At 43.7% G+C, this 14,683-nt stretch overlaps 1 protein-coding gene and 1 long non-coding RNA gene across 5 annotated transcripts; both read left to right on the top strand.

The window, feature by feature from the left end:
* The first annotated feature begins 447 nt into the window (after positions 1-447).
* LOC141027813 (uncharacterized) lies at positions 448-14,110 on the top strand. Its single transcript, XR_012189755.1, has 2 exons — positions 448-732; positions 13,511-14,110. It is a non-coding gene; the product is annotated as an uncharacterized lncRNA (long non-coding RNA).
* On the top strand, positions 1,614-7,038 carry LOC109784282 (ubiquitin-like-specific protease ESD4). 4 transcript variants are annotated; one of them, XR_006666497.2, is made up of 7 exons: positions 1,614-3,709; positions 3,829-5,455; positions 5,572-5,670; positions 5,770-5,904; positions 6,013-6,116; positions 6,233-6,305; positions 6,417-7,038. XR_006666497.2 is itself a non-coding variant. In XM_073505267.1 (6 exons), the coding sequence occupies exons 1-6, from the start codon at positions 5,369-5,371 to the stop codon at positions 6,519-6,521; spliced, it is 603 nt and encodes a 200-aa protein (XP_073361368.1). In that variant the 5' UTR covers positions 4,372-5,368; the 3' UTR covers positions 6,522-7,027. The 4 variants fall into 4 exon arrangements, 2 of the variants coding, with proteins under 2 accessions (XP_073361368.1, XP_073361367.1); XR_006666496.2 differs by having other exon boundaries at positions 5,770-6,116; XM_073505267.1 differs by lacking the exon at positions 1,614-3,709 and having other exon boundaries at positions 4,372-5,455; positions 6,417-7,027.
* Positions 14,111-14,683: the final 573 nt, after the last annotated feature.

Here is a 14,683-nt window from a genome sequence, read left to right as displayed (position 1 = left end):
GAAGAAGTTTAGGTCGAACAACTCAGACAGTAAAATTGTAACAGACGCATGTTCATCACGACCCGAGAGTAATATCCGCCAATGAGCGAGATTCCTATTTAAAACGGACATTTAGTTCCTAAAAACTGTTTGGAGATTACACTTACATCACATAGAACACAACTAACCAAAAAAATCGCGCGAGGAGACACGGTTGCGAAGATAGCTCGAAGGTCAGGTTCCTACAGCGGAAAGTTCAGGCGTGTATATATATATAAACTCTATTAATAACCCAGGGTGAAGAATAATGGTCGGTCGATCGAGCTGAATAGCCGATTCCTCCGTCGCATCTATGGGGTGGTGTAATTTTACCTTTTCTTTATGACGGTCCCTCCTTTTACTTTTTTTTTGGCTTGGTCGTGCTGTTTGGATCACGCCCACTACCAGCCGAATCAAAAAAAAAGATCCAAGGGATTCAGTCATGTTCTAATCAACAACTACGGCGAGCGGTTTGGGGCTAGGCGAGCGGCGGCCATCGTCCGACAGCGATACGAGTGGGCCCGGCGGGAGCTCGGCCTCCAGCGCCGTTCTCTCAAGCCCGGTGTGGTGGACGACGCCTCACCGGCGACGAACACCTGGCCACACCGCCACAGTCGGGCGCAGTCCGCGAGTCAGGGGTTGGAGGCATCCTCGTCTAGTCGACGAGCTGGTTATGGTCGGGAGGGCAGCGCGTCGTGGCTGCTGCGTGAAGAGGTACTTCATCGCTTTTCGGTAGATGCCCCCAAATGATTATGCTTTAGGATCCAGCCCTTTTAATTTGATTCTATTTTACGGGAGCTATGTTTGATTCTCACTACAACTTCACCATCGATTGCTTTATTATGCCTGACTACCTACGTAAATCAAGATCCCGCAGGCTGGCATCCATGGCTGGATATGCTTCAGTAGCCTCACTTTATTTTCTTTATTCTTTTGCGGGGTAGCCTCACTTTATTGCCTCGATGTTGCCGGCCGATGGTCGTAGCCTTATTCGTGTTGCCTCAGATCTTGGACTATTGCTTCAGGAGCAAACACATATAACAATAAATCAGACGCATGCAGGCAATACTTCACTGCACACGATATATTTGATCCGGCAACTAGTTTATCCATAGGAAAATGCTTCTTTCCAACTGACTGATATCTCGCTCTCGTAAATCTCCTCGCGCGCCGTCCGATCGCGAGAGATCCGACGGACCCGGTGTAGCGCCCGACGCGAGAGATCTATCGGGTAGGCCGTTTTCCCTCACCCGCACCCCTCGCGTTACACCGCAACATTTCCCCTTTCCCCTTCGTTCCTCTCGCCCTCGCTCCAAATCTCCGATGCGACGGTCGTCGCGGCGTCCAGCTCCCGGGGCGGCGAAGCTGACGCGAGGTCGACGAGGGGAGGCGCGTGAGGAGGTCCGCGAGGAGGCGGCTGAAGACATGGACGGCGACAATCTGCAGGACAGGTACCTCGGATCCTTCTCCAAAATAATACGGAAATCCGCAGCAGAAATTCGTAGCAGAAAGGCCAGACGATCTATTTTAGGGGAGGCGGATCGCCGGCTCGCCGGAGTTTTAGGGGCGGGCTCGTCGGTAGACATCTATTTTTGGGAGAGGCGGGGTGGTCTTTGTTCTGGATCTGGAGCAGGAGTTTTGCCAGAGCCCATACACTCTCTCCGGGATCTCACGCTCGCAACTGCCTCTGTTTCAAGCTTGTTGCAATCTTCCACGTCTTTTGCACTGCACCTTGCTGAAGGTCATCAGTGATGGCATGTGTGTGTGTGCTGCTGCTTTTTTGATAGGTTTCGGTGGTGCTCACGACTAATGCTGCAATGTCGTCGACTGCATGTGGATTTATGCAGACGGTTGCTGCTGTTTTTATGTGTGTAGCAGGTCTGATGATGCAGAGATATGATTAGACGGTTTTTTGCATTTGTAGTACTTGCGAGTTGTAGATTTTAGTGTAGTTTTGTCTGTTGTTGTGTTTGTTCAGGAGGCAGTTGTGTTGCATTGCAGTACATGTTACCCCAGGATTTTTACCCATATTGCATGGAAATTGTAGAAGTAGTTGTTTGTGTTTGTTTTTATTTGATATCTGTTAGTGATAGCTATATAAGTTTTCCCTTTCAGAAGTTAGTGAAGATGCTACATTACATTTTTTATGTGGCCTCCTAAAATGAATGACCAACCAGCATTTTCATGCAATGACCAAGTACATTTCAGATTTTTTTCACGAGTTTCAGATTTTTCATGCATTCCTTCTCTATAGCTTTTAGTGTTGTTAATGGGTGTTCTGAACATTTCCTTTTTGTTCTTTTTTTTTGCAATGATCCAAAAATGGATGATGATGAATCTTCCGATGGGTCGTTTTCAACACGCTTTTCAGCTAGCCGTTTGCGTGAGGTTGCAGAGAAGGAGCTGAATGCTAACAAGAGGGCAGTGCTAGAGAAGTCGAGTTTTGGTTCGTTGTTGAAGATCACACCATTTTCTGTACCTCTTGAGCTGATTGACTGGGTAGTTATGAGAATTGACACTAAGCATTCTTTGTTCAGGTACCTTCAAATCACCCTCTGGCCCATTTCATTTTGTTTGTGTCTCTGTTGCAATGTTCTTTATTTGGAATTGCATAGCAATGTTCTTCGTCCTCAAATTTGACATGTGCCTTTTGGTCAGCCATAAAAAGAAGACTATATTGTTCACTAGAGACATGGTGCAAAAAAATTTTAATGTCCCATCCGGACCAAGGGTAGTGGAGCTGCTGAAGAGGAACGAACGTTGCGAGCTGCGCGACATATATCGAGAAGGCACAAGGGCTCCAATTAAGAAATCCATTTCTGTAATCAAGAAAGCATCGGATAATGATGTTGTTACTTTAGAGAGGACTTGGGTTCTTTTATGCCTTGCTCTCGTGCTAGTTCCTGGCACCGGCAACATGGTCTCGTTGGACTACCTTGCTAGCTTGAAGGACTTGGATGAACTGAATGAGTTTGCGTGGGACGAGCATGTGTTGGCAACTGCGTTGAGGGAGGCGAGGAATTACCAACTAAAGAGGGAGGCTGGGGCAAGTGGCTTCTGGATAGGGGGCTGTCTACCTATGTTCGTGGTATGCCAAACGCAAATCATTTTTGTCTATGTTTTCATTGGTTCATATTTTTGCTTTACTTTATTTTATTTTATCCTGCTCGCAACAATCATATGTACGATACAACCTTCTGATTTGTTTTCTTTTTCAAAAATATATGTAGTTAATTTACATGGATTTCCTGTATGTGCCTCGGTCATTGATTAGTGAGGAGACGTTCAACTACTCGCTGCCCAGGGCTTGCTTTGTGTGCAATGCAGATTTTGAGCTTGTTAAAGAATTTGACAGGAACAAGCTCACCCTCGAGAAGGTTGATTTTGGAAAACGCAATGTAAGAGCAGACCCAATCTTCCTTTTTTTAAAGATTTCTTTCGGTGATAAACATCTTATTTTCTTCTTTTTGGTGATTGTTGTATGCAACATCGCCCTTTGTCTCAAACGCCATATGCAGTACTGAAGGCGGACAAGCAATGTGAGGGTCAGAATCAACATCATCCGGCAAATATCACTAATAGAGCTGACAAAGCCAACACTCAAGTCAGTGTTGAGGGTGATTTAGGTGCCAAGTTTCGCGTCTCTCTGGATGAGTGGCTGCAGCCGCTCCCTTCCTGCCAAGAGTTAGAGGTAGAAATGCACTACCTTTTGTTAGTGCATGATTTTGCTTCTTTGTGTTCTTTTGATCTTCTTTTTTCATTTTTATTTATGCTTACCCCCATTTGTTTGTTTCTTATTTTCTGTGCCAGATACCTTTGCACTTGAAGCCTATATATGAGAAGCACAAAAATCTCTATACGGCAGAGTTGAAGAATGTTGTTACCTCTTTTGGGCAGGTCCTGCAGTCAACTTTCTGCAAGCGGTTGGGTCTCATGTTGATGGAAGCGCACTCCAATGCAGTGTCAAACCATGAGCACAGGAGTGAAGGTTTTGTCGCCCCAAGAGTCATTGCAACAAGCAGTGTCGAGCGCACGGGAGCGGTGACTTTTGGCACCCCAACAGCCACTGCAGCAGGCATTGCTATCCGCTCTTCCAAGTGTCCATTATCGGATCCTGATTCCCGGGCAGAAGCAGGTGCTGATGATCAGAACAAGGCACAACCTGGTGGTGTAGTTGCTGCTCCCAAAGTAGTGGAGACCGGTGCATTAGCTGAGAAGGTTGGGGTGGAAGCGGAACAGGGGGCGGGTCAAAGCACAAGCGTTGCTAAGCGTTCCAGGGCTGCTGCGTTGCAACAAGGTGAGAGTAGCAATCATTCTCATGGGAAGGATTGTGTGGAGCAGGAGGAAGTTATACATCGGGGCGGAAAGGTGACCCCCAAAGATGCTTGCAACATGGATCCTTCGGGAGCTTCTGATAAGGTTGAAACACCAGTTCTTTCCCAGGGCACGGTGCAGGCAATGATGGTAACTGCCTTGGAGTGGGAAGATGGCCCATCTTGTGCTCTTTTCTCGGAGGGGACCGAAGACTATGAGTGGATGAATCAAAAAGTAGACATACCAGTCAAGCATGTGCAGACAGCAAATGCTTCTAGCTCTGATGTGCAGAATTCAATCCCATCAGTGCCAAACTTTGACAACACTCCTCAAGTTGAAAGGCCTAGCAACCTCCCAACCGCAACATTTGACACAGCTCCAAAGCTCCCTAGGGCAAACGACATTCCGGGGCCTGTGTTTGATGTGTCCCCCATCTCATTCAAAAACGCTTCCTCCGATGGACCTCAAGGTTTTTTCTTGCTTCAGAACACAAGCTCCTTTTTATCTAAGAGTTTTCTCAGTGCGTTTCCTTTTTGCATTCTCATTTTTCTTTCTGTTTTTTGTGTTGTTGCAATGTTTGTGCAGTAGTAGTGGATTTGCACGAGACAACCGAGGCGAATGTTGAGGTCAGGGGTGAGTCCAACAGTCTTGGTAAACAGACAAAGAAGAAAAGGGTGGCTGTCTCCCCAGACAATGTGCCAACGATGAAGAAGATTAAGGTTGATGCACACGGTGATGCCTTACACCATCAGTATGTAATGACCAGATACAAGACAAGAAAACCAAAGAAAAACGAGCTTCTGTGAGTCATATGATGATGCTTTTCTATTACTCATTTTTGCCTGAAATCTTTTTTTTCTGTGTTTCCATAGATGAAAGAGTTTGATATGTGAGCATATCTCTTGCTGTTTTTATCTAAAATCAACACAAATTTTCTTTTTGCAGGCCTGACTTCATTGAAATAGATGGCTTCCATACATCTCTCGAGAATTTTCATGCATCTCTAAAGCCAAGAGCGGAGATTGACAATGAGGTCATGACCTTATACCTGAAGACATTCAACTATGATCAGTCAGTGAAGAAGAAGAAGCCAAAAAAAATTGTTTTCTCAGTGTTGATGAGTGTTAGTGTTCAAATCTGTTTTTTTCTACCTGTTTGTTTCAATGCTTTTTTGATTTATCATATAGTTGTAGTCTGCCCTCTAATATTTTTGTTTTGTTTTGTGATTTTCTCCATCAGTTGAAACTCAGTGCTGAGCCAGATGTGTTTGATCCGAAGGTGTGCGAAAAAGAATTTAAGAATGCTTGCTTACAAAATCACATTTCAAAATCTGACCTGGTAAGTTCTTATCTTGTTCCATCTTTCATTCTTTTTCTATTTTTTACATTTTTTTTCTAAATGGATTTTCTGGTTCTGCTTTGTTTTGATGCATTGCAGCTATTCTTCATGGTTGTACACAAAAGGCACTGGGCAGTAGTAGTTGTTAACATCACCCAAAAGGAGTTCAATATCTTTGACTCCATTAGGAACTCGGAAGACCTTTTTGAGATGGACAGGATCACTAAGAATGTGGTAATGCTCCTGTTGGAGTTTGGCGCAACAAATCTTTTCCTTCTTTTTGCTTTTCCACACCGCACACTTATGCATTTTGTTTGTCCATGTTTTATCGGGTTTGATCAGGTCGCAAACATCAAGAGTGTTGCAATGAGGGAGCCACTTTTTAAGCACAATCTCGAGTCTTACTCGCTATTCACCCCACTTGATTACCCTCAACAAAAAACTTAGTAAGCATTTTTATCCCAGCAGAATATGTGTTTATTTTGCATTTAGAGACATTTTTCTCTTTTTTCACCTAAAGCTGCTTTTGCATTTTATAACTATATACCTTCTATTTTTTCAGCTATAACTGTGGCTACTATAGTATTTTATACGTGGAGAATTGGGATGGCCTTGTTATGCTGTCATTTGGCGAGGTATTTTCTTTAGATAGCAAACCATATTTTTTTTGTGTAATTCTTCTCAACTTGATTGGGATCTGTTTCATGACTAAATATTTACTTGTTTCCTGTCTTATTGCTTCCTAGGATTACATCCCAAACCTTCGGAAACGCATTGCAGCAGATCTGTTGAGACACCCAAGCAACAAGTTGGACCCCGCGCATCAGCTGAAGCTGCTTCTTCAGCGTTAGATGGGTGTTTTCGAGCTTCTGCAACAGGAGGAGTCATGGCGGCGGTGGCCTAGTACTGCTGATGCGAGTTATTGTAGCTAGCTAGAGTGTAGTTGGGAGCATGTTCTTGTCGCCGGCTCGAGTGTAGTTGAGAGCTTGTTCTTCTAGCCAGCTCAACTGAACTTTTTTCACAATGCAACTCTGAATGAAGCACAGGAATGTTTCAGTGTGTGACTGTATGCAAGGATTTGTTTTTTGTGAAGCCTATTCAAGATTGTTTGTCAGCTTATGCAAGGATTATTTGTTTTTTACTTGCCTTTTCAAGAAGATTGTTGATATACTTTGACTGTACCTGGCTTGAGATCTTTTTTTTCTCACAAGTAGTTACAGTGTATCTGCTAGTATCTCTATTACTCATATGGAATACAGTGAATATACACCTTTTTTATATGGATTTAGTAATTACAGTGAAGTTCGACATCATCAATGAAAGTCAATACACTGTACTCACACATGTAATCGTGTGTGAAGTTGAATAATCGCAACAATAGGGTGGGGTTGGGGCGATTGTCGGGCTGTTGTTTCTCTTCATCTTCATAACTTTTCAATCTCACTAAAACAAAAGGAAATGTAATGCAATATCCTTTCTATGTGGCAACGGGCATGTCAAAAGTTTTTGCTGCAGTTTCTCCAGTGTGTTTTTTATGGAAAAGTTTTAAAACAGGATGCTCCAATGTACTTGTATGTTTAAGTAGCCAGCAACAACATCATGCATTGTTGTCCCAAGGAAACCTTTCAAAATAAAAGCTACAATGGTGGAAGTACAATGAGCCAGCAACAATATCATAAGCAACAAGGGGAATTGTAATTTCAGAAAAAGAAGAACATTATATCAGGCACAACTCAATGCATGATGAAATTACTACTTTTTGTCCTCTAATGTAAATTGAACCATTCTCTTTGTCAAGAAACTAATCTATGTAACCAATATTACAAATGTGTAGTAGCAAGAGAGTTTTCTTTTTCTTTTTCTGGTCGAAGTTGATCACAGCCTAAGCTCTGTTGCTCTAGCCATGCTAGCATCTGTCTTCATTGCAGCTTTTAGGTAGGGACATTCTTGCACAGCATGACCTTGCTCTTCACAGTAGGGACATTTTTTGAACCCCATTGCAGCCTTCAAGTACTGGCATGTTTGGACACCGTGACCTTCTTCGTTGCAGTACAAACAAGGAGGCGCTTTCTTCTTTGGTCCAGGTTTTCCTCTGGGCTTGGTTTGCTTCTTTTCATCTTTCTTAGCTTTATTCTTATGTGCATCTTCTCGTTGCTCAAGCAGAGTCTTTCTCCTCTTTGATTTTTCAGTCGGACGCCCTTTTTTTGGAACACGTGCGGGGTTCTGAAGCATGGCATCGCCATCAGGTTGCGGCACAGTGGTTGGCTCGGGGGTTTGTTGTTGCTGTTGCATTGCTTGCGGCTGATTTGCTTCCTGTTGTTCTGGGAGCGCCCCTTGCTTTGCTGCAGCTATGAGGGGCTCAAGTTGGTGAGCTGCATCATTCATTATTTTGTAGGCAAGATCGTTGCTGCAAGCTTGTGAAGCCAACCATGTATACTTTCTGCACAAGGCGTTGTACTTGAGAGTGTTGGTTGCAGGGTGCCCAAAATCTAGGAGACATCCACCACCGCTCATTGCCGTTGTCGCAGCTTCTGACCACCTCTCTAGCATGTATCTTTGTGGAATTTTTTGGACATTGAGATGCACCATTACCCTTATGATGTGTGCACAAATAATCCCATTCATCTCAAAACAGTTGCAGCTGCATTCAAACTTCTCCTCTGCCAACACAACATTCACTGAAAATATTCGGGGGTTCTCAAAGTAATTTGAGTGCAGCTCAAACCTCACGCTTGCATTGTCAAGAGCAGGGGCTGAAGCCTGTTGATGCCATGACCTCTTTTTGAAACTTGAGAAACACGCTTCGGGTATAGAAGTGAACTGCTTGGCGCTCAAAGTTATACCTGAATGTTGCAATGAAAAGGTCAATGATTTTGAGTTTTTCAAGTTCCCTGTTCTAACTTTTTCTCTCTACAAAGCACACACATACCTTGAGTAAAGTGGTGCAGTTGTTGCGTGGCCTATGAAAGCTTGATTGTCTTCACGGTCCAACATTGTTTCTTGAAGCACCTCATATTGTTGTACAAATCTCCAGACAGAGTCTTGAGGGTTGACAAATGTCTTGAAGTAGGAGTTGAGACTCTCAGACCGCCTGTAGTGCTTGTAAATGGGAAGAAGTTCTTTCGGAAGTATGCTGGAGCCCATGTCTCTCGCTTACGCCACATGTTGCTTAGATGTCTGTTGTCAACCAATTCAAAGCAATGCAGCATATGCTGCCAATTCTCCTCGAACTCATCCACCGTCTCCGAATCATTGATAACCCCATAGAAAACCTGCTCAAAATTTTCATCCATGCTCAGGAGCCTACCCAACTTTTCCCTTGCTTTTCGCTGGACGTGCCATTTGCAGCACCTATGCACTGTGTTTGGGAAGACATCTTTTATTGCTGTTTCCATTGCCTTGTCCTGGTCAGTCATTAGGTTCAACGGGTGCTCATTATTCATTGCAATCATCCAATGTTGAAACACCCACTTGAAAGTTTCTATTTGTTCATTTGGCACCAAGGCACAACCTAGCAGCACGGTTTGCAAGTGGTTGTTCACACCAACAATAGGAGCGAAAGGCAGATTGTACCGATTTGTGCAAAATGTTGTGTCAAAGAACACACAATCTTTGTACTTTGGGTACAATTCTCTTGTCCTTCCATCCACCCAAAACAGAGTTGTCACTTCGTTTGTTTCTTTGTCAACTTCTGTTGCGTAGTAGAATTGAGCATTCTCAGCTTGACGCCTCTTAAAGTAAGCAACCGTCATATCCATGTCCTGAAATGACTGATTTTGTCGCAGCTTGGAACGCGCATTTGAAACATCCCTCTTCACATATGGCAGTTTCCTCCGGTCTCCGCCATGGACCATTCCAAGCATTCCCATGCAATTTGTAGTTGACAAGTTTACATCATGCATTGTCATCAGTAGTTGGTAATCTTCTTCTGGAATTTTGCGGTGTGAGCGGTAGAACCTCACAATCTCCTCATGCTGCATCAAAGGGTGTGTATGCTGTGCAACAAAGTAGGTAACAACCCACTTATTGCCCCTGAGGCCAACAATCATATGAGCTTTGCAATCATAACGCATAATCCGATTCCTTTGACGCTTGACTGTCACATCCATTTCAACCCTGGCCTGCTTGCTTGATGAGCTTCCCCCTGCTGCAATTCCTTCCGAGTGGCTGCTTGTCTCACATGTAGTCTCCGGTTTGCCAGCATGCACACATTGGAAGACCCTCTTGATAAGTTGTTGTGGACCTTTCTTCTGGCTGTTCTTTGAGGAAGCTATGCGTGAGCCAAAACCCGTTCCAAATGCGTAGTCATTATAGAACTTTTGGGCATCTTCAATTGAGTCAAATTCCATGCCAACATAGGGCAGAAGTGGCTGAGATGAAATATCATCATCCTCATCTGCATCATGCATTCCACCGTGAGTGTTTAGGACACCACCTGAATCCCCACCACCATGACTTGTGAAAGGTTGCTGAACAAAACTCTCCTCATTTGCCGCCCCATCTTCGGTATGCTACATCATTGCAACAACAGTAGAACAACACCATCAGTAGTAGTGAAGAACAACACCAGTTTTTTCATTGCAGTATGCACAAGCTTTAAATAACATATCCTTTTTCAGAGTTTTATGCTTGCTGAAATTGTAGAGGCCAACAAGCAACACTATAACATACCCAAGCCCTATAATCTACTGGTGCTTTTTGCTATTCAGCAAGCATTTTTTTCATACAGCAGAATTTTTAACTTTGCACAAGGAATCTCTGAAATTTAAAGAAATCGATATTTTTTCAGTGTGCGCTTACATCCTGTGAATCTTAAAGCAAGCAACATTCAGTGGTGTTGCATAGCTAACACACATTCAGTTAAGCTACACATCCTCTGAATCTGAAGCAATGCAACCTTCCCATTACATAACTTTTTTTCCTTACTGAATTGAAATCAAAGCAACATATAGTTTTGTTTAAAGCAACATCACCTCAGCTGCACACTGGTTTGTGTTAAATGACAGTGAACAATGAGCAAAGCAACAAGGGCAAGCAACAAAGCCATTAGCATAGGAAATGTCAATGCAGCACATAAACAAGTGGAGGATTTGGCAGCAGGGGAAGCTCACCCAATTTGCAGCGGATCCAGCCGGAGGAGCATCAGAGAAAACAATTGGAGGATCTCGGTAGGCGCTCGCCGGAGCTGAAGTCGTCCGCCGGGGAACAACCGAACCCTCGCCGGAGCTACCACCTATGGCGGAGTAGGCCATGTCTCTGGCGATGTGGTGCGCCATCGCGGGCAGGGGGTGGGGGGTGGGGTTGGGGAAGAGGTGGAGGGAAGGGGAGGCGGCCGCCGGATCGCGACCGATCCCCGGTGGGGCGGAAGCGCCCGCGATCTGCGGGTGGGGATCGACCTATCCCCGTTTCATTGCAACCGCTCGCGTGGAGGTGGAAGCGTGCGCGTGGTTCAGCTTGCGTGGATCGGACGGACCAGCTTTGTTCGATCGGACGGACGCGAGGGCAGTTTACAAATCCAGCGTATCACCCGACCTACGCCTAGCTGCGGCCTTATCCATATCGTTGATTGATGCGGAACAAACATACTAATGGTCAATTTCGCAATTCAGATCTTGTTCTCGCCCACTAATAATAATAAAAAGCGACGAAATCCTTATCCGTCACTTGCTGCTAGTAATCCCGAAAAGAAACCAAGCAAAGGTTTGGGAGTAAAAACTAATTCCTTGCCCAATACATTACTAAGTCCCTCCTCTAAAGTCATATCCCTCTTCCCATTATTGCCAAATAGGCTATAGATGAGTTGCTCGGGTGGCCTGAAGCAAAACAAGAACCATTTGTACTCCAATTGGTTAGGTGCGTGGTTTTATTGTTCTTCAGTTTATTAGTGCGAAGTTGGTTGCATCATCCGCTTCAGGAGATAGTCATGTGCGCCACGAAATTAGCTTCACCTGGAGATAGTATGAGCAGGCATACCTCCTAGTCTAGCTAGCTGGGCTATGCAGCTATCTGATTGTTTTTAAAAAAAAAGGAGGATGACCCCCGGCCTCTGCATCTGGGAGATGCATGCGGCCATTTTATTAATTATTCATGAGGACCTTACAAAGTAGAACAACAATATGCCTGAATCCGCCATCTTGACAACTTCTGCCGCTACTCCTATCCAAATGATGAAGGGGTGCAAGCTGGGCCACATACCCAGGGCTCTCACCCAAGCCTAACATCTAAAGCCGAAGGCCCCGACCGAGCCATCTGCCGGGTCCGGGGCTCAAACCGGTCCGACGCACTCACATCTGTCGTCGCCGCCATCTTCCACTGGTCCATCTTCAGAGCAGCTATCTGATTGTAATTGAGAACTAGTGTCTTTGGTAGTTCCAACAAATCAGGGATTCAGTACGAAGCTTATTGGCATTCGGTATTCGAGTTTGTTTGTTTTGCCTCCATAATATATGGTGATATCTATATAAACCCAAGAAAACATATGTTGGCTTTTCAGCTCTACCATTGTCCTGTACAAACTGGAATAGTTGGATAACGTGAACCGTGAATAAGGGTTCAGTTATGTTTTAAGGAGTGGAGAAAGAATATTTCAAGTAGGCTCATGACGATCACCTATTCACTTCGATTCTGTTTTCAGCGGCTTGAATTGGGCAATTAAGCGTTGGCTATAAGATAAATGGGTACCCACTGATTTTGGGATTTATGTTAGCTTGAAGACAACAGTTTATACCCAAATAAAGTGAAACAAACATTATCTCTAGTACTGAGATGAGAAGTATCTCAGGTCTGTAGGTGCAGAATCAGGGTGGACTATAATGGAGCATATGCATTAGCTTGAAGACAATAGTTTAGCTCAAAGAAGATGAATCAAACATTATAACGAGCACTGAGATGAGAAATATTTCGGATCTGTAAGTGCCGAATCAGGATATATTATAATGTGGCTTAGCTATATTTTATTTTGGTGATGCCGACTAACCTATGACTAGCTATGCAGCTTTTCATGTAAAAATAAAGGAAAAACTTGGCTTATTTTCTACTCCCTCCGTTTCAAAATATAAGCCCTTTTAAAGATTTCAATGCAAACTACATACGGATGTATATAAACATATTATAGAGTATAGATTCACTCATTTTGCTTCGTATGTAGTCTATATTGGAATCTCTAAAAAGGCTTATATTTAGAAACAGAGGGAGTACATGCCGCCAAGGCATAATTTCTGATCCATTGTAGAACGGAATTTTTTCTGTTCATGCATGAGAATACACACATAAACCATTTATTACTGAACGAAGAATCCTTTTATCAAGTTTCTACTTTGTACTGGAGCTTTCAGATTTAGCATCTGTTTTGGCACCTTACGGAAACAAACATAATTTACTGTTTATTTCCAGCCATTGATTCTACAGCATATCTACGCACCATTTCTTTTTCAGATTCTTGTAAACTGTATGACATTGATTTTGATCTTCTATAACATTTCTCCTGTCTTTCAGAACTATCCATTCAAATTTCAGGTATTCTGGGTAATCTTTTGTGATGTCATGTTTAGCACAATAATTTTCTAAGTAAATCCAACGTTCCAGGAATCTTTATATTTTAGTTGCATTTATTGCACGATCTAGAAGAGAAGCTTCGATTTTGGCAATAGACGCTGCAGAAAGTTGTTGCTAGTTTTGGAGGTTTATATGTGATAGTTCTCGTGTCCTATGTGTGAGCAGCAGTACAAGTGAGTTAACATGTTTATGAGTTTATCACATGGTTTTCTCAAACAAAAAAGTAGCTTCCTGATGAATCAGATGTACTTCTGTGTGGTGCTTCAGCTGATGCGTCGCTTGTCAGGCCTGTCGTGGATAATCGGTGCATGGTAGGAAGAACAATGGCAAAACAAGGACGGACTGAAGGCAACAGATTCCGTGTTGGTCGGAGGGGAAGACGTTGTCTTTATCTAAGTGCCTCCTGCAACCATCTCCTTGTAGCCTCAGATAATGACTTCAGGTAGGGCAGACCGAGTGACATAACTGTAACTGTGATAATCATTTTAGTAATCTTATTTGATGACATTTCTGGAGGGATATGTTCCTCAGCTGTTCATATTAATGTTTCTTACAGTCGTCGGCTAAAATTTCACATTCAAACTAAACTTGTTATCACAGAAGTTAGGACGAGATTTTTTTTGTTCAATAGTAGCTTCTATTTTTCCATTTATTTGTTGTGTCTGGTACCCACCATATTGTTTCTGGGAAGAAGTATCCTCCATATCCCAGTCACACATTGACTTTCTTGGTGGTCGTCTTGTCGTTCTCCCTTGTAGATGGAGATGGCCGTATAAATGGCATGCCCAATGTTTCACCAACCTCAAGCAGGGAGCCACCATTACCTTGTGTTCGGATTGGTTACCATAATCAAATCCTTTTTTGCCTCACCCGCAAAAAAAAGAAATCCCTTTTTGCCAATTTAAATTAGTTGGCTCGATTTTGTTGATAATTGAGTTTGATTGGCAGTATATACTCCAGTGTCTTCGTTGTTCTGTTTTATAATCTAATTGCCAGGATGTTTGCTATATTTTTAGTATGTAGATCGTGGGAGATAAAAATGGCTTCATGTGGTGGTTAATGTTAAATCATATTCCACCTGCTCACGATGTGCAAGAGATAAAAATGGCTTCATGTGGTGGTTAATGTTAAATAATAACCCGGACGCTGCTACGCAGAGCCCGCGCGCTATGCGGGTGGATGTCGCGGCCGCCATATTAGGAAAGTCAATCCTGTCGGTCCCCACCCATGTGCTAAAAAGGCAGGCCCACCTCCCCCTCGTTTCCACGTCCCAACAAGCAGCGACCGATCTGCCTCACGTGATCTTTCCCCTCCCCCACTCACCCACCACAAGAAAAACCCTACGTCCCACAAGCGCAGATATGCAACTTCTTGTTTCCATCCCCAGCCGCCGCTGGACGCCATGGCCTAGCGTTGGGGACCTCCCCTCCCACTGCGAAGAACAGAGTAAAAAAGGCCA

This window comes from Aegilops tauschii, chromosome 7 (assembly GCF_002575655.3).
Source record: "Aegilops tauschii subsp. strangulata cultivar AL8/78 chromosome 7, Aet v6.0, whole genome shotgun sequence".
NCBI lineage: Eukaryota > Viridiplantae > Streptophyta > Magnoliopsida > Poales > Poaceae > Aegilops > Aegilops tauschii.
This window is presented reverse-complemented; position numbering and strand designations above follow the sequence as displayed.

Excerpts from the sequence above, each read along its gene's own strand:
- LOC109784282 (XM_073505266.1), top strand. The coding sequence starts at position 5,369 with ATGACCTTATACCTGAAGACATTCAACTATGATCAGTCAGTGAAGAAG. Across the intron at positions 5,456-5,571 it reads TTTTCTCAGTGTTGATGAGT|TTGAAACTCAGTGCTGAGCC; the intron begins GTTAGTGTTCAA and ends TTTCTCCATCAG. Across the intron at positions 5,671-5,769 it reads ACATTTCAAAATCTGACCTG|CTATTCTTCATGGTTGTACA; the intron begins GTAAGTTCTTAT and ends GATGCATTGCAG.